The sequence below is a fragment of the Patella vulgata genome, chromosome 4 (genome assembly GCF_932274485.2).
Source record: "Patella vulgata chromosome 4, xgPatVulg1.2, whole genome shotgun sequence".
In the NCBI taxonomy this organism is placed as follows: Eukaryota; Metazoa; Mollusca; class Gastropoda; family Patellidae; genus Patella; species Patella vulgata.
In genome coordinates, this window is record NC_065882.2 from 8,325,865 (window position 1) to 8,350,325 (window position 24,461).

General features: G+C 39.6%; 1 protein-coding gene across 5 annotated transcripts in view; it reads left to right on the plus strand.

Moving 5' to 3' along the window:
• LOC126819094 (aminopeptidase O) overlaps positions 1 to 24,461 on the plus strand; it is a 55,075-nt gene that overhangs the window by 2,870 nt on the left and 27,744 nt on the right. For 2 of the 5 annotated variants that reach the window (XM_056100406.1, XM_056100407.1), the window contains exons 2-9: positions 1,485 to 1,657; positions 5,264 to 5,381; positions 7,568 to 7,804; positions 12,329 to 12,515; positions 14,293 to 14,399; positions 14,899 to 14,992; positions 16,571 to 16,678; positions 22,369 to 22,409. In XM_056100406.1, the coding sequence (XP_055956381.1) occupies positions 1,485 to 1,657; positions 5,264 to 5,381; positions 7,568 to 7,804; positions 12,329 to 12,515; positions 14,293 to 14,399; positions 14,899 to 14,992; positions 16,571 to 16,678; positions 22,369 to 22,409 (1,065 nt within the window). Of the gene's footprint in view, positions 1 to 1,484; positions 1,658 to 5,263; positions 5,382 to 7,567; positions 7,805 to 12,328; positions 12,516 to 14,292; positions 14,400 to 14,898; positions 14,993 to 16,570; positions 16,679 to 22,368; positions 22,410 to 24,461 lie in introns of those variants that run through there. The other 3 variants (XM_056100409.1, XM_056100408.1, XM_050546940.1) reach the window with 2 other exon arrangements.

Sequence of the window (24,461 nt, forward strand, 5' to 3'; positions counted from 1 at the left end):
AACCCACCGAACAGCGGCTAATTTCTTTTGTTAAAAGATCAGCTCAATTTTCTTCAAGGTCGCTGAGATGTAAATAAGGTTTGGGTACGTGATTGTGGGCGAGATTGTAGATAAAGGGTTAGGGTAAGCATTAATTCTAGGTCCAGGGTTAGGGTTACATCACGTGACCCACACCGATCCGCAGTGAATATTTGCTAGGCCGCAACAATCACTGATAAGGATGACATCGATGCGGCTTAATGAGCCAGAAATATTAACTTTTTTCCTGCAACAAATCAAATTCTAAAACATTTTTTTTATGTATTGGAAAAATAAATAAAGACGTTTGACGTATTTGTAGGTAAAAATTATTTCCTATTTAGTGTAAATGGGTATTAAAATGACTAAAATGCAGCATTTTCTCCGAAGCAGTAACGTCTTATGTAAACAATGCACGCGCCATTCAGCCAATGATTGACGCCGCGTGCTGTGACAGCACGTGTTAAGACAGTCATCTTTGACAGAGATATATCACTAGACTCGTAATTCTCTGTGAAACAGATTGTACGTGACCATTGACCAAACTTGAAGTTGGCCTTATCAAATAGATCTAACCACGAACTACAGGTTTTGCTTTAAGAGAGAGATAGAGAGAGAGAGAGAGAGAGAAAGAGAGAGAGAGAGAGAGAGTCATAAACAAGATGATTGTTTTAGTGGTGAAATAATTTGGACTTTTGTGAGGCCCAATTTGGAGAGAGAGAGAGAGAAATGGGGTTTTAACGTCCACTCGACGCAAATTAGGTCATTTCAGTACTAACACATTGTTCAATTTTTTTTTCAATAATTCGCTTGCGCGTAGGGGTCTTAAGCAGTGGGAGAAAACCAGAGAACCGGGAGAAACCCTACGAGGTTGGATAGGCGACCCTACTCTTTGTCACGTACAACCGGGAAATCGAAACCACGCCAGTTGACTCAATAACAGAACCTGTGAAACAGCGCGCACGTGCTAACCATTCGGCCATCTAACCCGCCTTTTGCTTTAAGCATTTACACAAAGAAATGGTGGAGTAATATATGGACCGTCACACAACGAATAACCCGCGGAATTGGGTACGTGGGTTGAACGATGCCGAAGATAGAAAATAATAAATCAAATGTCGGTTTTCGAATATTGAAAAATAATGGATATATGTCAACAGTTTTTAATCTGTCTGCGCAAGTGGGTGTGTGGGCCGAGATCTATACATGGTTTAGTGTTTGGACACAAATGTTGAAATTTTGCAACGGTCTTTTATATGTTTGGGTTGACAGTTTAGTAAGTAGAACTAGATTTAAACCTATAAAAACATTTGAAAATAACTCCCAATGGGCTTCATTTAACATGTGTTGCTTAATTTGAAGGCAGTGGAGAAAAAAAAGAGATCGCCCACTCTTCCATTAATTGCGTGGGTTGAAATCTCCCTTCCTCGAAAATGTTGTTATTCCGTATGTCCTATTGTTTACAGATCATGTGGGTTTACCATTGGCCACTGGATAAATAACCGCTCCCTGTTTCCCAGTCAAGATGCACCGTCAGCGATGCCAACATGGCAGGCGATCATTCGTGCTGAAACAAATCAAGTTGTCCTGATGAGTGGAGATGAAACGGGGAAATTAATAGATAAATATTCAAGTGATGGTTTGTTATCTCAGTAATAAAAACACCCGGGGCCGTTTCACAAAGCATTCTCAGACTTAAAGTAGTTAAAAGTCTCCAACTCAATATCATCCAAAGTCTGCGACATTGAAAACACGAATTATTTGTCAATTTAAATCAACATTGATGTTGTGATCTTACCGGGAAAAGATGGGCTTCTGGAAACCAATATTTAAGTAAAAAAAAAACCATTTTACCATTGGTACACGAATCGCGTGTCAGAATGCTTTCGAGCACCATTAGAAATTAGAGTAAAAACGATTGAATGCAAATTGGTTAATATACATTCATATTACATTATTATGTGCGTTGCGACCTATTTGTGTCAATTTCTAGGTCCCAAATGTTAGCAATTTAGCCCCTTTAAGTTGAGAATTTATTCAACTTTCAGTCACTGTTTATGAGAAATATCTTTGATCAAGAAACACAAAACTTTGCACATGGTTTCTTAATTATTGATGTATTTGATACATTAAAATAACCAAAGTTTTATAAAGGGCTATGTTTTAGTTAAAATAAGGTGAACAATTTTGAGTAAATTCTTAACTAAAGTCTGAGAATGTTTTGTGAACTCGGTGCCTGGCTTTATCTATATATATGTAGAAAACTTTACAATATCATGGGTTCAATACCCGAGTGGTTTCCATAGTAACCTTGGTGTCAGGGTGGTTGAGGAGATCAGGTGGGTAGGGGATGATCAGGTTGGTTCGGGAAATAAGGGAAATCATCAAGACAACCCCAACCAGCCTGATCTCCTATCCAACTTGCCCGATCTCTTATCAGTCCATCGGGATCTGATCACCAACCAGCCTGATCTACCCAACTGGTCCGATCTCCTACCCAACTGGTCTGATTATCCTACCCAACTGGCCCAATACCCTATCCAACAGACCTGATCTCCTATACCCAACTACATCCCGATCTCTTCCTAGCATCTACCCAACAGACGTGATCTCCCCAACCGATCTGATGTTCTACCCAACAGATGTGATCTCCTCCCCAACCGACGTGATCTCCTCCCCAACCGACGTGATCTCCTTCCCAACTTACGTGATCTCCTATCCAATAGACGTGATCTCGTCCCAACCGGCGGGGTCTCCTCCCCAACCAACCTGATGTTCCACCCAACAGATGTGATCTCCTCCCCAACCGACGTGATCTCCTTCCCAACTGACGTGATCTCCTACCAAGCAGACGTGATCCCGTCCCAGCCGGCGTAATCTCCTCCCCAACCGACCTGATGTTCCACCCAACATACGTGTTTTGGTCCCCAACCGACGTGATCTCCTTGCCAACTGACGTGATCTCCTACCCAACAGACGTGATCTCCTTTCCAACCAACGTGATCTCCTGTCCAACCGGCCTGACTCCTAACCAACCGATCTGATCTCGTCCTGAATCTGCCTGCAAATAAAGTAGATCGTGAAGATTAACGCACCTGTAATCAGTCGGCAATCCTACTATCCACTGTCCAGTGACCTAATATGATTCGGGAAAAGAATTCAGGTCCGTAGTTAAAGGCTCAATACCACTCTTGTTGTAACTGAATAATATGTCCCAATCTTTATTCTGGTTAACAAATTGTACTATTTTACAATATTCCAATTAATTGATGATACAAATTTCATCTTAACACACCTAATTTAAAAAATTGGAAAATTCAACTAAATGATTTGAAAAGCCTAACGTAATCCTTTTCAAATGTGACTTGGATTTAAAAATATTTTCGAACCCTCTGGACAAGTAAAATAGGATGTAATGGATAATTTACACAACAGGTGGGACACTTAAACATCTAATACTTAGAATAAGGCCATCATTTATTTTCTTGAGCTGTCAAGCCAGCAAGAGTGTTATTGTCTCTTTAAGGGGGTGGGGGAGGAGGGGCCCGTTTGTTGCTGGCTTCGTATTGCATCCAGTGGAAATGACACCAAAGGCGTCCATTGGGGGAACCGATTCTTTCCCCAATGGGCAAAGGCACCATTGGGTGCGCCAGATGTTTCCAGGGGAGGCAGCTGTCCCTCTTGCGCCCCCCGCCCACTAACTACGGGCCTGCATGTACTTGCAACTGATCACTGTTAGTCGCTCAGTAGGGAATAAACATGTACACACCGCCGCTGCCCTGACAAAATTCCCCACCTATCCTCACATAGTAAATAATATAAACTTATTGTGGTTTCAAGAGATGTTATAACTCCTCCAACGTTATGAAATGAAATGGGGTTTAACGTCCTACTGTTCTGCTCCTAACCTGGGTTAATGAAGACGGGCATACGCCATTCAGTGTGCTACGAGGGAAATATTGCCCGGGCAGCGGCACTACGGCCTACTCTTATATCGAATTCCAACTGCCAAGGGATCTTTTACGTGCACACCAATGTGTACACGGGACCATCCGAACGACTAGACAGCTGTCCTTGTCAGGCCCTCCATCCTGCATCACTGACAAGGGGGAACCACGCCAGAAACTTTCTCGGCCTATACAGGGATCGAACACCCGACCTCCAGGCTAGCGAGCCAGCGTCTTACCCATTTAGTCATCGTGATCCCGGGGTTAATAAAGCTGGGCATAGCAAGTGTTGCCCATACAGCAGTCTTACGTTGTTGTTCGTTGTGTTTAACGTCCGCTACACCGAAGGTGATATCGCAGACAAGTTGTCTTATTTTCATTTTTATAATCTTAGCGCATGCGCAGGGGTCTTTCCTGTGGGAGGAAACCGAAGTCCCCGCAGTAAACCCACGAGGTTGAGAAGGCGCCCCTATCTCCAAGCCACATACCCTCACATAGAGATCGAAGCACGACACTGTAGACCATTAGGCCATCCCTCCCCCCCCACCCCCAACAGTCCTTCTATCTTCTCTTGTTTAAATACCCAACTGTTGGAGGGTCTTTAACGCCCTACCAATAGCGTTCATTAATGAAATTAAATGGGGTTTAACGTCCTACTGTTCTGCTCCGACTGGGCCATTGAAGACGGGCATGCGACATACAGTGTGCTATGAGGGGAAATTTTGCCTAAACAGCGGCACTCTGGCCTACTCTAATATCACTAGCGAAACTGGTGCAGAAAATTAGATTTACGTGCGCGCCAATGTGTACACGGGACCTCGGTTTTTTTGTTCCATCCGAACAACTATGGGTTTCCCTGGTCAACCCCTCTGTCCTGCAACTCTGACAAGTTGGAACCTTGTCGAAAATTCCCGATATACTTTCTCGGTCCTCGCAGGGATCGAACACGGTACCTCCAGGTTAGGGAGAGAACGTCCCACTCACAGAGCCACCGGGTCTCCCTGTTTATTAAGGAATGTCGAGTTTAGAAATATGCGGACAATTAGAATGTTTAATGATGAATATTGATGGGCTTCAGTCTCTGATATTCCTAGATTTATCTTGTTTATTCCTCTTGTTTTCACTTAGAGAGATGCACGAGATAATTAGAATAAATATCAGTGACGTTGTTCTGGTTCTAAATTAAAGCACCCGTGTCGTTATACGTCATCAATATATCTAATTAAATATACACACACTGAATAATTCCGTTGTGCACGTTAATACAATGATTATTAATAAATATTATTTTCATTTAGAGCTCAAGGCTTATTTTTTCTATACATCAATGTCGATGCCTACTTCAACTTTAGCTATTGCTTGTGGAGAATGGACGGAAGTGGTGATTGTGTCTCGTGGCAATGATACCGATGATGTGTAAGTTATCTAATTTAGACGAGCGATATAATAATAGCGGTTATTATATTTCTTCATGAATTTTACCTGGCGGCCATTTAATGCTATAAATGTCAGCGTGCACGTTAGCGCGCTCGATTCTTTAATAGTTTAAAGTTTTGACTAAAGGCCACGTTTCTGTTTACAAGGTCTCTCTCTCTCTCTCTCTCTCTCTCTCTCTCTTTGTATTGCTGTCTTTCCTTAGGCCTTAAATGTTATATGAATTATTAATTAGACATTAAAGGTACATTCGTTAAGATTTTAATAAAGAGTTGCTATAATAATTCAAAAATAGATGATAAAAAAGAAAATATTGAAAATTTCAGTCAAATTATTTTATTCTGGACGGAGTTGTCACTGTTGGAAGTTTGGACTAGAACTAGGCATCAACTGTGTCCGCACCGTCTACGAGAATTGTCGATCGTTTGATTGATAGACGATAACTCCACCCACATATTCTCGATTATTGAGTAACATTCTCAATGGCTATGATACCCTCGCTTGATAGACCTTTCATCACCATGGTCAGCCATTTCGGGGGGTTGGATGGCCGAATGGTTAGCATGTGCGTGCTATATCATAAGACCTGTCATTGAGTCAACTGGCGTGGTTTCGAACCCCCGGTTGTACGTGACAAGGAGTAGGGTCGCCTGTCCAGCCTCGTGGGTTTTCTCCAGGTCCCCCGGTTTCCTCCCACTGCTAAAGACCCCTATACGCGCCAGCGAATTATTGAAATACAATTAAACCATATGTTAGTCCCGAAATGACCTAGTTTGTGTCGTGTGGACGTTAAATCCCATTTCTCTCTCTCTCTCTCTCTCTCTCTCTCTCTCTCTGTCGGCCATTTCTTGATTTAATTTTGAATGGACGACTGTTTAAATCCAAGCTGTATCCAAGCCATCCGAGGTTCTACAGAGTTGATTTTGAGTTGTCCATGTAAATAAAGGTCTAATTAATAATTTCTATAACATCTGAAGCCTAAATAAAGATTTGCAATAGGCAGATTTAGCTCTTGCATAATGTATGTTTAATTAGCTTATCCAGACCATAATCAAGTCTCGATGCCATCGCTAGCCTGCGATGTTTAGTGGATTTGAATACCTTTTATGATGGATGATTTATTATCGTACCAACGAGGCTAGCCTAAATTGAATCGCTAATATCTCAGTTCAGAGTGAAGTATTTTGACTGAATTTTCAGCACATTCTGTTTTCATTATCTAATTTTTTAATTATTATAGCGAGAATTGTCAACTCTTTACCTTATGTTACCATATTCCCCTCCTTAAGCACCATTCCATTTTTAGGGGAATTAAAGGCCCATCTGTTTAATTGTGAATATAGTTGTATTTGACCGAATATACTGGGCCCTTATTCACGAAATTTTAAGAAATACTGCAATTCGATTGGCTGACCAGTAAAATCAATTTGCATATATCTAATGAAGTTGCAGTATTTCTTAAAATTTCGGTTGTAACTCAGTTTAAGTTTTCGTGAATAAGGGCCCTGTTGTGTTAATAGTGAAAGATATATACTGTACATTGTGTTTCGTGCCTTGAGCATGCAAGTGTATCGAAATTTGCGCATTATAAATATACCTTATTATTATTATTATTATTATTATTATTTGATTAACACTTTAGATGGCGACGCCTATTTAAACATACATTATGCAAGACCTAAATCTGCCTATTGCAGGTCTTTCTTTAGGTTTGAAATGTTATCTAAGCTATTAATTAGACTTTAATTAACTTACCCAGACCATAATTAACTCTCGAAGGCATCGGATACTCGAGATGTTAACTAGATTAGAACGCCATTTCAAACTTTAATTTAAAAATAGGAAAGCGAGGCTAAGTCTCGAATATACCAGGGCCATGGTTACCACAATGCACGCATCTTGTCAAAACTACAAACAATGATAACTGGGCTCAGAATGAAGTAACTTGAATGAAATTTTCAATATTTCCATTTTACATTATCTATTTTTGAGCTATAATAGCAAGAATGATTAGCTCTTTATCTAAATCTTACATAATGTATCTTTAATCTATCGTCGGTGGGTGCCCTCTATTGAATATCCCAGCGTGAAAAACAGAAGACAACCAAAAACCAATTAAGGAATTCTAATTCTTAGTGTTTTATCGATTTTAACATCCTTATTTTCAGATCAGCCTTACCATCCTGTCGGAAGCATGGCGCGAACTGTCAGACGAATTTCTCCTCGAATAATATACTCCCTTGTCGCCTGTTCTTACCAGAGTCATTAAAAGATGCCGGAGAGGAATTAAATGTTTATTTACCCAGTTGTATGAACGCGGTGAAAGATATTTTGGGTCCTCATCCATTTCAACGTCTGGACATTTTGATTGTTCCTGAATGTTTCGACAGTCTGGGCATGGCCAGGTAAATTAAAACACAGAGAGAAAGAGAGAGAGAGAGGGAGAGGGAGAGAGAGAGACGTCCACTCGACAGAAACTAGGTCATTTCGGGACTAACGTATGGTTCAATTTTATTCCAATAATTCGCTTGCGTGTAGGGGTCCTTAGGAATGGAACGGGGGGGGGGGCGGAGAAAAACCACGAGGTTTGACAGGCGACACCACTCCTTGTGGTAAATTAAAACCGCGGTAACGGTTTGTATGTTATAATTTTCCCATCTGGGTTTCCCCCTTGTCAGTTGTCCCGGACGGAGGTCTAGTCGTTCGGATGGGACGAAAACCCGATCTCCCGTGTACATGTTTGCGCGCAAGTAAACGAACCCCGGACTCTCGGAATTCAATTTCTCTTTTAACACACTGCATGACACATCCGTCTTCATTAGTGCGACTGTTGAAGAAAAGTAGGACTTTAAACCTCATGCCATTTCCTTATTCATTATATTAACTACCGAAACGTTGTATATATAAACAATTGATAATCTATCAATTAACTTTAAAACACCGGAAAATATTTCATTCATATGTTACGCGTATTGCACAATGAAGGATGTCTTGTCATTCATACGTATGGACTATTCCCAAGCATACGTCATAATTGTAACAGGGAGACGGAGTGGTGTGACAGCACAAACATCTATTAACAAGGAGACAGGGCGGGGTAGCGTGACATCACAAACACCTATTAACAAGGAGGCAGGGCGGGGGTAGCGTGACAGCAGAAACATCTATTAACAGGGAGACGGGGCGGGGGTAGCGTGACAGCAGAAACACCTATTAACAAGGAGACAGGGCGGGGTAGCGTGACATCACAAACACCTATTAACAAGGAGGCAGGGCGGGGGTAGCGTGACAGCAGAAACATCTATTAACAGGGAGACGGGGCGGGGGTAGCGTGACAGCAGAAACACCTATTAACAAGGAGACAGGGCGGGGGTAGCGTGACAGCAGAAACATCTATTAACAGGGAGACGGGGCGGGGGTAGCGTGACAGCAGAAACATCTATTAACAAGGAGACAGGGCGGGGGTAGAGTGACAGCAGAAACATCTATTAACAAGGAGACCGGGCGGGGTAGCGTGACAGCAAAAACATCTATTAACAAGGAGACCGGGCGGGGTAGCGTGACACACAAACACTTATTAACAAGGAGACCGGGCGGGGTAGCGGTATAGCACAAACATCTACATGTATTAACAAGGAGACAGGGCGGGGGTAGCGTGATGACAGCAAAAACATCTATTAACAGGGAGACGGGGCGAGGGGTAGTAGGGTGGGGAGAATGTCAAACAAACTATTTTACTCAAGGTTACCAGCACTGTATTAACAGTAGATATTCTTTGTGTTCATTCTCAGTCCTTAATATTGACAAATCTTTCTTGCTATTCTTTTACCAGAATGTCAATTTGAAGAATTTGTTTTAAGCTAGGTTCCCACTGTCGTGCAATGCGTTACGATAGGATTGCCCCTACTGAGTCCACGATCTGATACGTTCGGATACGTTTCAATACGATCAACACGATTGCTACGACCTACCTCAATATATGATAAGACCTGATAGAATCACCACGATTACTCCACGATTAAAACCACGATTTCAATCGTAGCACGAATCGTGACAGTGGAAACCTAGCATTAGTTCTGTGATAATCCTTCGGGAAATAGAATTTTTTTTTGTTCTTGGGCAGAAACACAAACATGTCTATTTGTCATTGAGGGAAATGCTACAGACAATCTTTATTCCCCAAAAGCTCATTTAACGAAAGAAGAAAATGATGAATGATAACATCATTGTGCGCTATAGGCGCCACTAGAATTATAAATTTATTGCGCGCTACGCACCACTAAAATAATAGAGACTTTTGGCAAGCGGATTTTTTTCCATCCGTATCACGTATCCGTATCATATACGTGATACGTTGTGTCAATGGAGTTTTAGAGTTTTGGTGCAGATTTTCGCGTCGCGTACTTATGCATCGCTTAGCTGAGCTTAGTTCTATTACAGCTTGATGACAGAGTGTCTAGCCTAGAATTTCTAAGAGGGAGCGAAGTCGCTCGGCCGTCGCTGAGGTATTAAAAAGATTACTGGTTTCACTAATGTATCATTTCAGAAAGTTTATACCCCTTTACCATAGAATAAAATCATTTACAGATTGGCAAGGTCCCACCCAATATATTTAGCACGTAGATCAACCAGCATGCAGACAGACAGAAAAAGTATGAATGTTCCAAAAAAAAAACACCCATCAATAGTTGGAATAATAATGATTTAATTCAAGTCTTGATCATGGTTAAAATCACATCAAATATACGCCTTCTAGGATACACATCTTCTATATATACTAATATTTGTGACTGTCGTTTGTCTGTCTCTTTGTCTGTCTGTTCGGGGTTGGTGGCTACACTAGGTCTGCCCCGAGTCTGAAATTTGGGGCATAGGGGTAGCTCGGACCGGGGAGTAACATAGACCAGGTGGCGTTAGTCTACCACTTCCGGTTTCGGAGTTTTGACCCCCGAGCGAAACCGGGTTGGCGGCTACACTAGGTCTGCCCCAAGTCTGAAATTTGGGGTATAGTGGTAGCTCCGACCGGGGAGTAACATAGGTCAGGTGGCGTTAGTCTACCACTTCCGGTTTCGGAGTTATGACCTCCGAGCGAAGCCGGGTATCCTGCTAGTAGATTCATAAAAACGCTATGATATAACATTTCAGTGTCTAAAAGTAGCAAAAAGGACGGTAAAAAGACGACAATGTTATACGAAACTTTTCCGTATGAAAGCTGTTCGATACGTGCTTTCATATCCGTGTGCCGTATCACGTATGAGGAATACACAAACATTGATGACGTCACATGCACAATCCATACGCGATACGGACCAGAAATTTACGCTTGCCAAAAAAAAAAGTCTCTAATAACTGTATTGGGCGAACACGTAGTCTCTATCATCCAGAAAAATATAGGAGGTTCTGGGTGACCGAGACTAGTGTACACGTAGGTAACCATGTCAACTCTTACCGAAATATATGAACAAAAGGAATCCTACTATGTTTTATTTAATATACAGTTTTATTTTATTCAAAGGGAATTCCAATCTGATATAAAGTATCTTCTTTTCAAAAGGAATTTCGATATAAGATATAGTTACGTTTTATTCTAAAGGCTGTTCAACCCCATTTCATTCATTCATTTTATTAAAAAGGAATTCCAAGATGATTTACAGTTAAGTTGATGCAGAAAGAATTCCAATATATCGAGGAGAATCTCCTGCGAGTCTCTTTTTGATATCAAAAAACCCCCCAAAAAACCCAAAAAAAACAAACCACAAGCCGATGTTGTTTTTTACTTTATCGACGAGTGTTTATATGTTTTGACATAAAAAAAGTATGAGATTTTATTTATCACTCAACCCTTTCTTACACGTACAAATAAATAAATATAATTTATTGCTATAGATTTAAATTTACCGAACCTGGGACCTGTTTCACGAAATTTTAACTAAGAAAAAATCCAAATTTTAGTAATTTGATTGGATAATATTAGATTGATTTTAGTGCTTAGCCAATCAAAATTAAAGTATCTACTAAAATTTGGATTCTATCTTTAGTTAAAATTTCGTAAAACAAGGTCATGATTTTATTACGGCATAGTTATACATCATGTTTTGACAGCAAGCCAATACTTGCAAAGTCGTATATATTGACCCGGTGGTTCCTTTAAGGTTATGAGGAGTATTGTAATTGTTTATGGTAAATGAGAACTTTTCTTATTGAACCCAAAAAGTAGTTCCTTTTTAATAAAAAAGTAGTTTCTTTTTAATTTGCCAATCAAATTCATGTAAAACGATGTTTCTTAAAGTTACAATTTCATATTTTTTAAGAAAGTCAAAACATAATTATTTCTGTGTCTTTTGCTCAATAGGTGTCATTCTCACACTTAAAACTCATTTACACCGGAAATAATAACACAATTACCTCCCTTGTTTTCTGTTCTCCACCATGGAGTAGTTATCTTCAAACGTTGGAATTTGAAGATGAAAATGATATTTTTGCCAATTTCTCAACTGGCAATAGTGAATTATAGGATTAATAGGATTATTCTTTAACAAAGTGGGACTGTTTATAGATACCACCTATTTTAGGGCTTTGTTTTAATACATTTTAAAATATAACTTAAAAATATGAAATATTGTAACTTTAGGAATTGTTAAAGTTATCACACAAGCGATATCTACTGTAGAATGTGTTAATGGGTGGTATTTTCAGGACCGTAACTAGCTCAGAGCAACGAGGGGAGGGGGGAGTGATCTCGGGGGTGCTGTAAAATTGAAGGACACTGTATATCTAGGGGTTTTTTTTGTGGTCGACAATTTTTTCACAGTGGGGGGGGGGGGGGGCGAAACGTTTTGCAGGGGAAGAGGGGGGTGTTGACCCCCTCCCCCCCTTAGTTACGGGCCTGGATATTATACCATCCCCGCTTTCTTGTTTTTGTTTTCCAGTCCCAGCCTTCTGTTTTTATCTCAGTCTGTGTTATCAGGTGACTATAGTATGTTTCATAGAGTAGCCCACGAACTTTGTCATTCTTGGTTTGGTCTTCTCATTGGACCCAAGGACTGGACGGAAGAATGGATGACAGAAGGGTTTTGTACATATTTAGAGGATATCGTCCATGCTAAAGCTCTGAAGGTAAATAATATCGATTCCCTTGTGTCCCCAGTTTCATTATCTACGCTTACATGGCCAGGAGATTGATTAAAGTCGTTTGGGTTGAACTCAAAATCAAGTTTCCATTAAACATGCCCAATACGTTAAAGCTACCCAACACGTTAAAGCTACCCAACCCAATACGTTAAAGATACCAAACACGCTAAAGATACCCAAATACGTTAAAGGTACCCAATGGGTTAAAGATAACCATGGCAAAACGTTAAAGATACCCAACACGTTAAAGCTACCCAACCCAATACGTTAAAGATACCCAACACGTTAAAGATACCCAAATACGTTAAAGGTGCCCAATGGGTTAAAGATACCCAAAACGTTAAAGATACCCCAACACGTTAAAGGTACCCAATACGTTAAAGATACCCAATGGGGTAATGATACCCAATGGGGTAATGATACCCAAAACGTTAAAGATACCCAACACGTTAAAGATACTCAACACTTTAAAGATACCCAACCCGTTAAAGATACCCAACACGTGAAAGATACCCAAAACGTTAAAGATACCCAATACGTTAAAGATACTCAACTCGTTAAAGATACTCAACTCGTTAAAGATACCCAATACGTTAAAGATACTCAACACGTTAAAGATACCCAATACGTTAAAGATACCTAACACGTTAAAAGGTACCAAACCCGTTAAAGATACTCAACACGTTAAAGATACCCAATACGTTAAAGATACCCAACACGTGAAAGATACCCAAAACGTTAAAGATACCCAATACGTTAAAGATACTCAACACGTTAAAGATACCCAATACGTTAAAGATACTCAACACGTTAAAGATACTCAACACGTTAAAGATACCCAATACGTTAAAGATACCCAATACGTTAAAGATACTCAACACGTTAAAGATACCCAATACGTTAAAGATACCCAATACGTTAAAGATACTCAACACGTTAAAGATACCCAATACGTTAAAAATACTAAACACGTTAAAGATACCCGATACGTTAAAGATACCCAATACGTTAAAGATACTCAACACGTTAAAGATACCCAATACGTTAAAAATATACCCAATACGTTAAAGATACTCAACACGTTAAAGGTACCCAATACGTTAAAGATACCCAATACGTTAAAGATACCCCACACGTGAAAGATACCCAATACGTTAAAGGTACCCAATACGTTAAAGATACCCCACACGTTAAAGATACCCAATACGTTAAAGATACCCAATACGTTAAAGATAACCCAATTCGTTAAAGATACCCAATACGTTAAAGATAACCCAATTCGTTAAAGATACCCAATACGTTAAAGATACCCAATACCTTAAAGATACCCAACACGTTAAAGATACACAATACGTTAAAGATACCCAATGGGTCAAAGATACCCAAAACGTTAAAGATATCCAATACGTTAATGATACTCAACACGTTAAAGATACCCAATACCTTAAAGATACCCAATACGTTAATGATACCCCACACGTTAAAGATACCCAATACGTTGAAGATACCCATCACGTTAAAGGTACCCAATACGTTAAAGGTACCCAATACGTTAAAGGTACCCAATGGGTTAAAGATACCCCAATAACAAAGCACTTTGCCGATCTAGGGTCTAAATTTCTCATCCAATTGACTTAAAATTTTAATCATTTCTGATAATTACTTCATGGGTTGTTACTCTTGATCATATTTACTCCAGTGGCGTAGATTATGGTGTGTGTGTGATTCAGTGTTAATATTATCTATAATTTCTGTGTTTCAGTGGGAGAGAGACGTCACCGACGAATTCATAGAATTGCGATCTCTTTTACGTTATAAAATATTATCTAATGAACTTGAACATACAGAAGGTCATCTACAATTACTAAGGTAAAGTTAATTATTGCCCTATATGTTGTTTTATTTATTTATATATGTACCTAACGTGTTTTTATTATTATGCATATTTCATTATAGATCGAATCAAGTTAGTGTTTCTAATGAAGTTTAAAGGGACAATAACACTCTTGCTGGGTTGACAGCTCAAGTACTAGATGTGTTAGTGTCTTACCTGTTGTGTAAATTATCCATTAAATCCTATTTTACTTGTCCAGAGGGTTCAAAAATATTTTTAAATCCAAGTCACATTTGAAAAGCTTTACGTCAGGCTTTTCAAATCATTTAGTTGAATTTTTCCAATTTTTTAAATTAGGTGTGTTAAGATGAAATTTGTATCATCAATTAATTGGAATATTATAAAATAGTACAATTTGTTGACCAGAATAAAGATTGGGACATATTATTCAGTTACAGCAAGAGTGACATTGAGCCTTTAATGTTTGTTTTTTATGTATATGCCTAACGTGTTTTATTGTTATGTATATTACAGACCTAACCAAGGCAGCGTTTCGAGTGAAAATGAGAAGTTTGTTAAACATGGTATGAATCCTGAGAAAGGTTTTATGCAAGTTCATTATTTAAAGGTGTGGATAACTTAGTGGGCTTAATTATTGTATTGTATTTATGTCCCGTAAGTGGGGGTGGGGGGATGGTCGAATGGTTAGCGCGTGAGCGTTGTATCATAAGGTCTGTCATTGAGTCAACTGGCGTCGTTTCGATTCCCCGGTTGTACGTGACAAGGAGTAGGCTTGCTTGTCCAACCTCGTGGGTTTTCTCCGTGTCCTCCGGTTTCCTCCCACTGCTAAAGACCCCTACGCTCAAGCGAATTATTGAAATAAAATTAAACCATATGTTAGTCCCGAAATAACCTGGTTTGTGTCGAGTGGACGTCTCTCTCTCTCTCTCTCTCTCTCTTTCGCTCTCTTTATTGGAATCCGAGTTAAGATTATTAATATGTTTATAATACAGAAACACACCCCGTGTTAGGTTCAGCAAATTATAGACATATAACAGAAATTAATAACTTTTATAAAGAGGGATATCTTCCGCTGTATGATCAATGTCAGTCGGATCAGAGTCTTATATAGTCGGATAATATAGTCCAGGTGATGGCTGTCTGGCGTAACGTCTCTGGCTAATGTAGTCAAGGTGATGGTCCTCTGGCGCGTTACGCCACTCGGCAAACCTCGACAGATTCCGTTACTCATATCTAGCCTTGGCTATACAAAGTTGTCCCTGTTTGAAGAAAATCGAATGAACTTGAAAGAAAAACAGCTTCAGACTTTGAAATATTTGTATAATAAAACATTTCTTCAAATGGCGGATTTCGTCATACAGCCGAGGCTAGATGTAGGGAACTGGAATCTGCTGAGATTTGCCGAGTGGCGTCACGTCTCTAGCTACTGTTACTTCATAGTCTTCATTCTCCAGACATCATTCAAGAACAGGAATCCAAACGATGAAGGGGCTGGCTCGCTAGTCTGGAGGTCGGGGGTTCGAACCCGGTGTTGGCCGAGAAAGTTCATCGGGATTTTCCGGTGCGGTTTCCCCTTGTCAGTTGTGCAGGACGTATAGCATGACATGGCAGATCCCGCGTACATATTGGCGTGCACGTAAATAATCCCTTGGCAGTTGGAATTCGTTATAAGAGTAGGCCGTAGCGCCACTGCCCGGGCAAACCTTCCCTTGTAACACACTGTATGGTGTAGACCCGTCTTCATTATCCCATTCGGAGCGGAACAGTAATACGTAGATATGAAATAAAATGAAATGGGGTTTATCGTCCTACTTTAGCGTCGTCACTGACTACTTTTCTTCGAATCCCACGTGTTTTTTTACGTGCACGCCAACGAGTACATGGGTGGTTTTAAATTTGTTCTCCCTTACGAACAACTAAACTCCTTGTCTTGTTACCCCCCCCACACACACACACATACCCTACGTCCTGCACCCCTGCTACAGGAAACCAGACTTTATGCACAGAATTTTATCCGTCTATTCTTCATAGAATTCCAAGAGTTCTTTTACATGCACGGATGGGTCGCGGATTTCCGTCCCATCCGAACGACTAGATGCAATTTTGATGAATAATAAGAAATCACAAATGTGCATCACCTTCATCAATTGGCCACTAATCTCAACATGTTCCTTGTATATTACAGGGTTATTTTTTGTTACGTTATTTGGAAGAAACGGTTGGTCGAGAGGCCTTTTTACACTTTTTGAAGAAATACGTTGTTGAATGGCACGGTGAATTAGTTTTATCACAGGTAATAAATATGTAAGGTTCCAAACATCAGGTAAATTAGTTTTATCAGAAATAAGGTTCCCAACTTCAGGTAAATTAGTTTTAGCATAGGTAATATGTATATGTAAGGTTCCCAACATCAGGTAAATTAGTTATATCAGAAATAAGGTTCCCAACTTCAGGTAAATTAGTTTTATCATAAGTAATATGTATATGTAAGGTTCCCAACATACAGTGGCGGCGCCGGGGGGGGGGGGGGGCAAGGGGGGGGGGGGGCATTTGCCCCAGCTTTGCCCCTCCAATCACCGACGGCTGGCACCGCCACTGCCAACATCAGGTAAATTAGTTTTATCATAAATAAGGTTCCCAACTTCAGGTAAATTAGTTTTATCATAGGTAATTATAGTAAGGTTCCAAACGTCAGGTAAATTAATTTTATTATAGGTACACTGTAATATGTATAAGTAAGGTTCCCAACTTCAGGTAAATTAGTTTTATCATAGGGTCTTTAACAGCGGGAGGAGACCGACAGACCCGGGGAAAACCCACGGAAGTTGGACATGCGATCCTATTTCTTGTCACGTACAAGCTACGAAGTGAAACCACGCCACTTGACTCAATTACAGACCTTATGATACAACACGCACGCACTAACCAATCGGCCATCCACCTTCTACTAAATTACGGAAGTTAAAACACACGCAGTAGACCATTGGGACCATAGAAAAAGAGAGAGAGAGAGAAATGGGGTTTCACGTCCACTCGACACAAACTAGGTCATTTCGGGACTAACATATGGTTTAATTTTATTTCAAAAATTCGCTTGCGCGTAGGGGTCTTTAGCAGTGGGAGGAAACCGGAGGACCCGGAGAAAAACCACGAGGTTGGACAGGCGACCCTATTGCTTGTCACGTACAACCGGGGATTCGAAACCACGCCAGTTGACTCAATGACAGACTGTATGATACAGCGCGCGCACGCTAACCATTCAGCCACCCCCCCCCCCCAAAAAGAGAGAGAGAAATGGGGTTTAACGTCCACTCGACACAAACTAGGTCATTTCGGGACTAACATAGGGTTTAATTTTAGCAGTGGGAGGAAACCGGAGGACCCGGAGAAAACCCACGAGGTTTGACAGGCGACCCTGTTGCTTGTCACGTACAACCAGGGATTCGAAACCACGCCAGTTGACTCAATGACAGACCGTATGATACAGCACGCACGTGGTAACCATTCGGCCATCCAGCCCCCCCCCCCCCCGGACCATACAAGGCCTCACTGTTTGATAAATTTGTACAAATTCACCACTACTAAATTCCCAGATGTCGATTGGCGCTGATTAGTCCCAAACAATAATAATTAATAATAATAATCAATTTGCTCCAGCTAACAGCTGCTCCACGGCGCTCTCCACAATAAAAATACAGACAATGTAAAACAAATAGTTCTAAAACATTAAAAAGTCAACATGGTCATAGTTTAAAAGCATGTTTAAAAAGTTTTGCAACAAATGCTCTTCAAATGGCTGGTGCTGTTAAAACCAAATATTTAAGATGCATTACGTAAGATGCATTGTGGGTCTTTATTTTGGCTTCAGTTGTTATATATAGAGAATCTCCTACTCGTCTTTTTTGATATCAAAAAATATCAACACAAGTTGATAAAGTAACAAAATAATACTTAAATTATGAACGAGTGTTGATATTTTTTGATATCAAAAAAGACGAGTAGGAGATTTTATTTATCACACAATCTCTTCTTACATGCACAAATAAATAAATATAATTCTTTGCTATAGATTTCACTTTTACTGAATTTGATTACATTACGGCGTAGCGATACATAATTTTTTGACAGCAATTCAACCATTGTAAAGTCCTTTATATTGACCCAGTGTTTCCATCAAGGTCAATTAAATAAAAATAATTCATTTTTAATAAAAAAAGAAGTTACTTTTAAAGAAAAATGAACTGTTCTTTGAAAATACAAAAAAGTAGTTCCTTTTTAACTGACCAATCAAATTCATGTAAAGCGATATCTCCTAAGCGATATCTACTGTAGAATGTATTATCTATCTATCTATACTAATATTTGTGACTGTCGTTTGTCTGTCTGTTCGGGGTTGGCGGCTACACTAGGTCTGCCCCGAGTCTGAAATTCGGGGTATAGGGGTAGCTCGGACCGGGGAGTAACATAGGCCAGGTGGCGTTAGTCTACCACTTCCGGTTTCGGAGTTATGACCCCCGAGCGAAGCCGGGTATCCTGCTAGTTAGGTGATAAAAACTATTATCTTGACCTTTATTAACATGATAAGCCGATAATCAACTCTCTAGGAGGGTTGAGTTGTCTGGTGCTGTTGCTAAATAATAAACAATCTGCTCTACACCTTCAAACACTCATAACTTCATCTAGAATAAAGTAATTTGAATGCAATTTTCAATATATCCATTTTTCATTATCTATTTTTAAACTATGATATCAAGGACGACCAGCTCTTTATCTAAATCTTTCATATATCTTTAAACTATTATATCAAGAACGACCATTTTTCATAATGTATCTATAATAATGAAAGCGTTTTAATGGCCGTTTGGGATTTTGGCCAATGCGAATAGTTGCATTATTGAACAATCTTATAAAAATACAGACCTATATTTCGTTTCGTTTTTTTTTATACTTTCGATGACCTACACTACATGAAAATGTGACTATTTTTAGTGGGAGGTCGCGTAAAGGGTCATACGAGCGGCTTTTGACCCTATGACGTCAGACATTGATTAATCAATCAGTCTTGACGTTTCTAGTGATTTAAGGCAAGAACTCGCCGTAACATTGGCTAATTCCTCACATCAAGTAGAACGCCTCTTATATAACAACTCTTCCAGATCCTAGTGTAGCGAAGACAAATAAAACGAATTTTTGCACGATTAAAAATGAAACGAAATAGGATCTGTGTTTTACCCAAACTAATTAGTGAAAGAAGATCCATTAATCTTATCCTTGAAATGATTAATTTGTGCACTAATTTATTTTTGAGAAGGCTATGATTGCTTTAGTATTCTCGTCTCTTCCACCCACACGCCAAATCATTATATCAACCATAATAGATTGTGGGTTCTTTTTTTGTTTAAGAAACGAAAATTCATTAAAAGAAAAAAAAATTAATATCTTTTCTCCACCCACCCCCAATTGCTTTGGAAATTGAAATTGAGATTGAAATCGAGTAGATTGAGAGTTCAGTTATAAAGTCATGGTAACTTTATATGGGCTTATTGAAATATTCCACTTTACATTCACTCATTCGCTACACAAAAGTAGGAGATTAAGCTCCGTTTTATTTCATTTATATAAATATTAAAGATACTTTCCCACGTACAAACTGCGTGATTTGATGATATATTTGGACGAAAAACATATTTAAACTAACAAATACATCAATTTTTTCTTCAAAACCTTCTCAAAACATTGTATTAGTCGGGAGATACCGCAAGTTATAAATAAACTGTTGTTAGACGCCATGTAATTCAGCTCAATTCATGAAGGGAGGGTCCATTTTTCAAAATGTATTTTTCGTTACTCACTGTCCATTTATCATACATATTGAGGCCTAAGTAAACTACTTTTCCGCAGTTCAATTGCAGAGTCTTTTATTGGAGATACCCACAATGTTTTGAGAGTGATTTGAAGCAACTTTTTGATGGATTAATTAGTTTGAATATGTTTTTAGTACAAATATATCATCAAATCACACAGTTTGTACGCGGGAAAGTATCTTTAAAGCGGCGATAAGTCTATAGTACAAGTCAGGATACTGTTTCGTCCTATAAGTTTTTAATCGTATAAAATGTTGAATATTAATTTAGAAAAGTTAACAGCTTAAACTCAGGTAAGGGGATTGGGTGTTCGAATTGTTAGCGCGTGCGCGTTGTATTATAAGGTCTGTAGTTGAGTCAACTGGCGTGGTTTTCGATTCCCCCCACTGGTAAAGACCCCTGCGCGCAAGCGAATTATTGAAATAAAATTGAACCATATGTTAGTCCCGAAACGACCTAGTTTGTGTCGAATGGACGTTAAACCCCATTTCTCTGTCTCGAAACCATTATTTATCTCTCTATAGCCTCAGTTGCCGTAAACAACTGTTGTTTTGATAGCGGGCCAAATTAAGAATTACATGTAGTTGCACGGTAAAGTTGATATCGTTGACTAAGCAACAAATAACTGTTATAAATGAAAATATACGACACTAATAGATCAAAGTCGTCGGTTTATATACATAATATATATTAGTTAGTTAAAATTGTTAGTAATAAGGCATGGGTCATTAAGTAGGTGTTTTCAACAGTGATGGGTATTATAAATACATGTAATCACGTTTTTACACCAGTAGTGACATCTTTTACAGCTAGTTACACACCTGCTAATTAATGACAACTGTATAATTACTAATCACTTTCTATACATACTAAACATTTACCACTCATATGATTTAATGACCAAAATTGTCATTACTAAAAGGCCTAGCTTCATTAGTCAATGGTATCAACTTACCAGTGCTTCAAAACACTGTATTTGTGAAATGTGCAGATTTTCTCTTTTATTTAATAATTCCATAGCAATATTGCTATTTTAACAAGGACTGGGCGTGGTTGTGTTTTTAAATAAAAATATTTAGCAATATGTCTAATTTAACAAAGACTGAACGTGGTTGTATTATTTTTTTAAAGATGAATTAATAACAATATTGCTACTGCGTTTGACCCAATCTGTTTGACAGAGGATTACGAAAGTCTTCTAATAACTCTGTAAAAGATGACTGCTTTCAACACGTGGCGTCCCATCACGCGACGTCAATCATTAGCTCAATGGCGCGTGGATTGTTTACATAAGAAGATAAATGTCCGAGCACAATGTTGCGTTTTAGTCATTCTACATACCGATTTACACTAAATAAGACATGTACATATACTTGTGAGAAGACTGTGACATTGCAGTAAATTAGGAACTAACTTTGACTTCACGTTGTGTATAAAACTTCACGGATCAATTGGCTCTGGAACACTTTGTTGGTTAACTATGTGCTTATAACATCCATAATGCAAAGGTTATACACAGGAAACTACACACACAGCTATGACATTAAATATAAGCTAAATATAAGTTGTCTATCACTTAGCACGTGTTCTGTGGCGAGAGCCATTCCGGCCTCTAAGCCTAGGAGGCTGTGGATATGATGTTCCCGTAGGAACTTCGAGCGATGTCTCTCCTAGGATCTCTAAATGATGTCTGAAGAGAAATTTAACCCCGCTCTTTCATATAAATACCTACTTAAACCCATTTCTCATAGTCACCCATTTGTTTAACCACTTCAATATATTCAACAGAGCACCTTTCATAGAGCTAAAATAACCCCTATAATATACTATTACATACGACTAGACGGCTGTCCTTCACAGACCCCACGTCAGGCACAGCTGATAATACCCCCGTCAGACCGAGGTGGTGTCCTTACAGCGCTGCTACGGCGACGGAAAATAGTCTCAGAGCGCGTCAAGAGCGTCATAAGCGTGGTAATTAGCCGTTTGCCTGCGACCTTGTGTATTTTCTGGTCGCCGTACGGTCGCATTAGCGCAGTAAGGACGCCGCCCCGGTCTGACGAGGGTTTTAGGACAACTAAGCCCCCTTTTTATGGTAGTTTTTTTTATTGTATTGTAGGAATTTATGAAGATGTTTTTAGACAACTTTTTACGTTTAAGGTATGGTGTTTTATATACACAAAACACATACTTATGGAAAACAGCTTCTTGTGTATTTGGGCGACGTTTCCAAGAGTATTCTCTCAAAAAACAGCTGTTTTCCACAAGTATGTGTTTTATATACACGAAACACATACTTATGGAAAAACAGCTACTTAGTTTTTTGGGCGACGTTTCGAAGTGTATTCTCTCAATAAGCAGCTGTTTTCCACAAGTGCATGTATGTGTTTTATATACACGAAACACATACTTATGCAAAACAGCTACTTATTTATTTGGGCGGCGTTTCGAAGAGTATTCTTTCAACATGATCAAATATTAACTTGTTAATGTCGAGAGAATACCCTGAAGTTGGAAACGTCGCCCAAATAAATTAAATAGCTGTTTTTCCATAAGTATGTGTTTTTGTGTATTGCTCTATCCAGTTACTAAAAGGCCCTCAAAGATTATGGTGTGTTTTATAATAATATAGTTCGTCAGAATTATGTCGTTGAGCAACAAAGAAAAAGAAGCACTTGATTAGAACAATTTATCTAATGTGATTTTCTTTTTCTTCTTTTGAAACGATGAAGAGTTTGAACACGCACATAGATTCTATCATTTTATCACAAACATGTTTAATTCAAATTAAATATTAATACATTATTTTTAAAAGATAACACCTTGTCCTTGATGCTCCATAATTCTTTTCTTTTTGTTTGATTTATGAGCTCTTTTGATAAGGTAATGACCATCCCACTGGAAATATGAGTTTTAGACTTTTCTGTTTGAACAGGAAGCCATAGCACTATGTTTCACAACGGTAAAGAGAGAGAGAGAGAGAGAGAGAGAGAGAGAGAGAGGGGGGTAGCGTCCACTCGACACAAAATAGGTCATTTCGGGACTAACACATGGTTTAAGTTTACTTCAATAATTCGCTTGCGCTTAGCGGTCTTTAGCAGTGGGAGAGAGAGAGAGAGAGAGAGAGGGGGGGGGTAACGTCCACTCGACACAAACTAGGTCATTTCGGGACTAACACATGGTTTAAGTTTACTTCAATAATTCGCTTGCGCTTAGCGGTCTTTAGCAGTGGGAGAGAGAGAGAGAGAGGGGGGGGGGGTAGCGTCCACTCGACACAAACTAGGTCATTTCTGGACTAAGCTTGCGCTTAGCGGTCTTTAGCAGTGGGAGAGGGGGGGGGGGAGTAGCGTCCACTCGACACAAACTAGGTCATTTCGGGACTAACACATGGTTTAAGTTTACTTCAATAATTCGCTTGCCCTTAGCGGTCTTTAGCAGTGGGAGAGAGAGAGAGAGAGAGGGGGGGGGGGTAGCGTCCACTCGACACAAACTAGGTCATTTCGGAACTATCATATGGTTCAATTTCGAATCCCCGGTTGTACGTGACAAGGAGTAGGGTCGCCTGTCCAACCTCATGGGTTTTCTCGGGGTCCTCCGGTTTCCTCCCACTCCTAAAGACCCCTACGCGCAAGCGAATTATGACCTAGTTTGTGTCGAGTGGACGTTAAACCCCATCTCTCTCTCTCTCTCTCTCTCTCTCTCTCTCATATGGTTCAATTTCATTCAACAATTCGCTTGCACGTAGGGTTCTTTAGCAGTAGGAGGACCCGGAGAAAACCCACGAGGTTGGACAGGCGACCCTACTCCTTGCCACGTACAACCGGGGATTCGAAACCACGCCAGTCGACTCAATGACAGACTTTACGATACAGCGGGCACACGCTAACCATTCAGCCATCCAACCCACCCTCTTCAAGATGGAGTTTGTTTCCGCCTGTTAACTTCTTTAATGGAGCAGTCCAAGTCGATGTTAAAATGTTCAGACACGGGTCAATAGCCGCTTATCGGAGTTTCAGGGGCCTATATTCGCGTTCCAGAGTTTCATGGCACCTATACTCGCGTTCCAGAGTTTCATGGAACAAAAACCACGCCCCGGCGTTTCACAGGCCAAAAAAGCGGGCCCCATAATTTCACCGGAGCAATAACTGCACCCCAACGTTTCACAGACTAACAGGTTTAATGAATCTGATTTATATTCTGAAGTATTAAGAT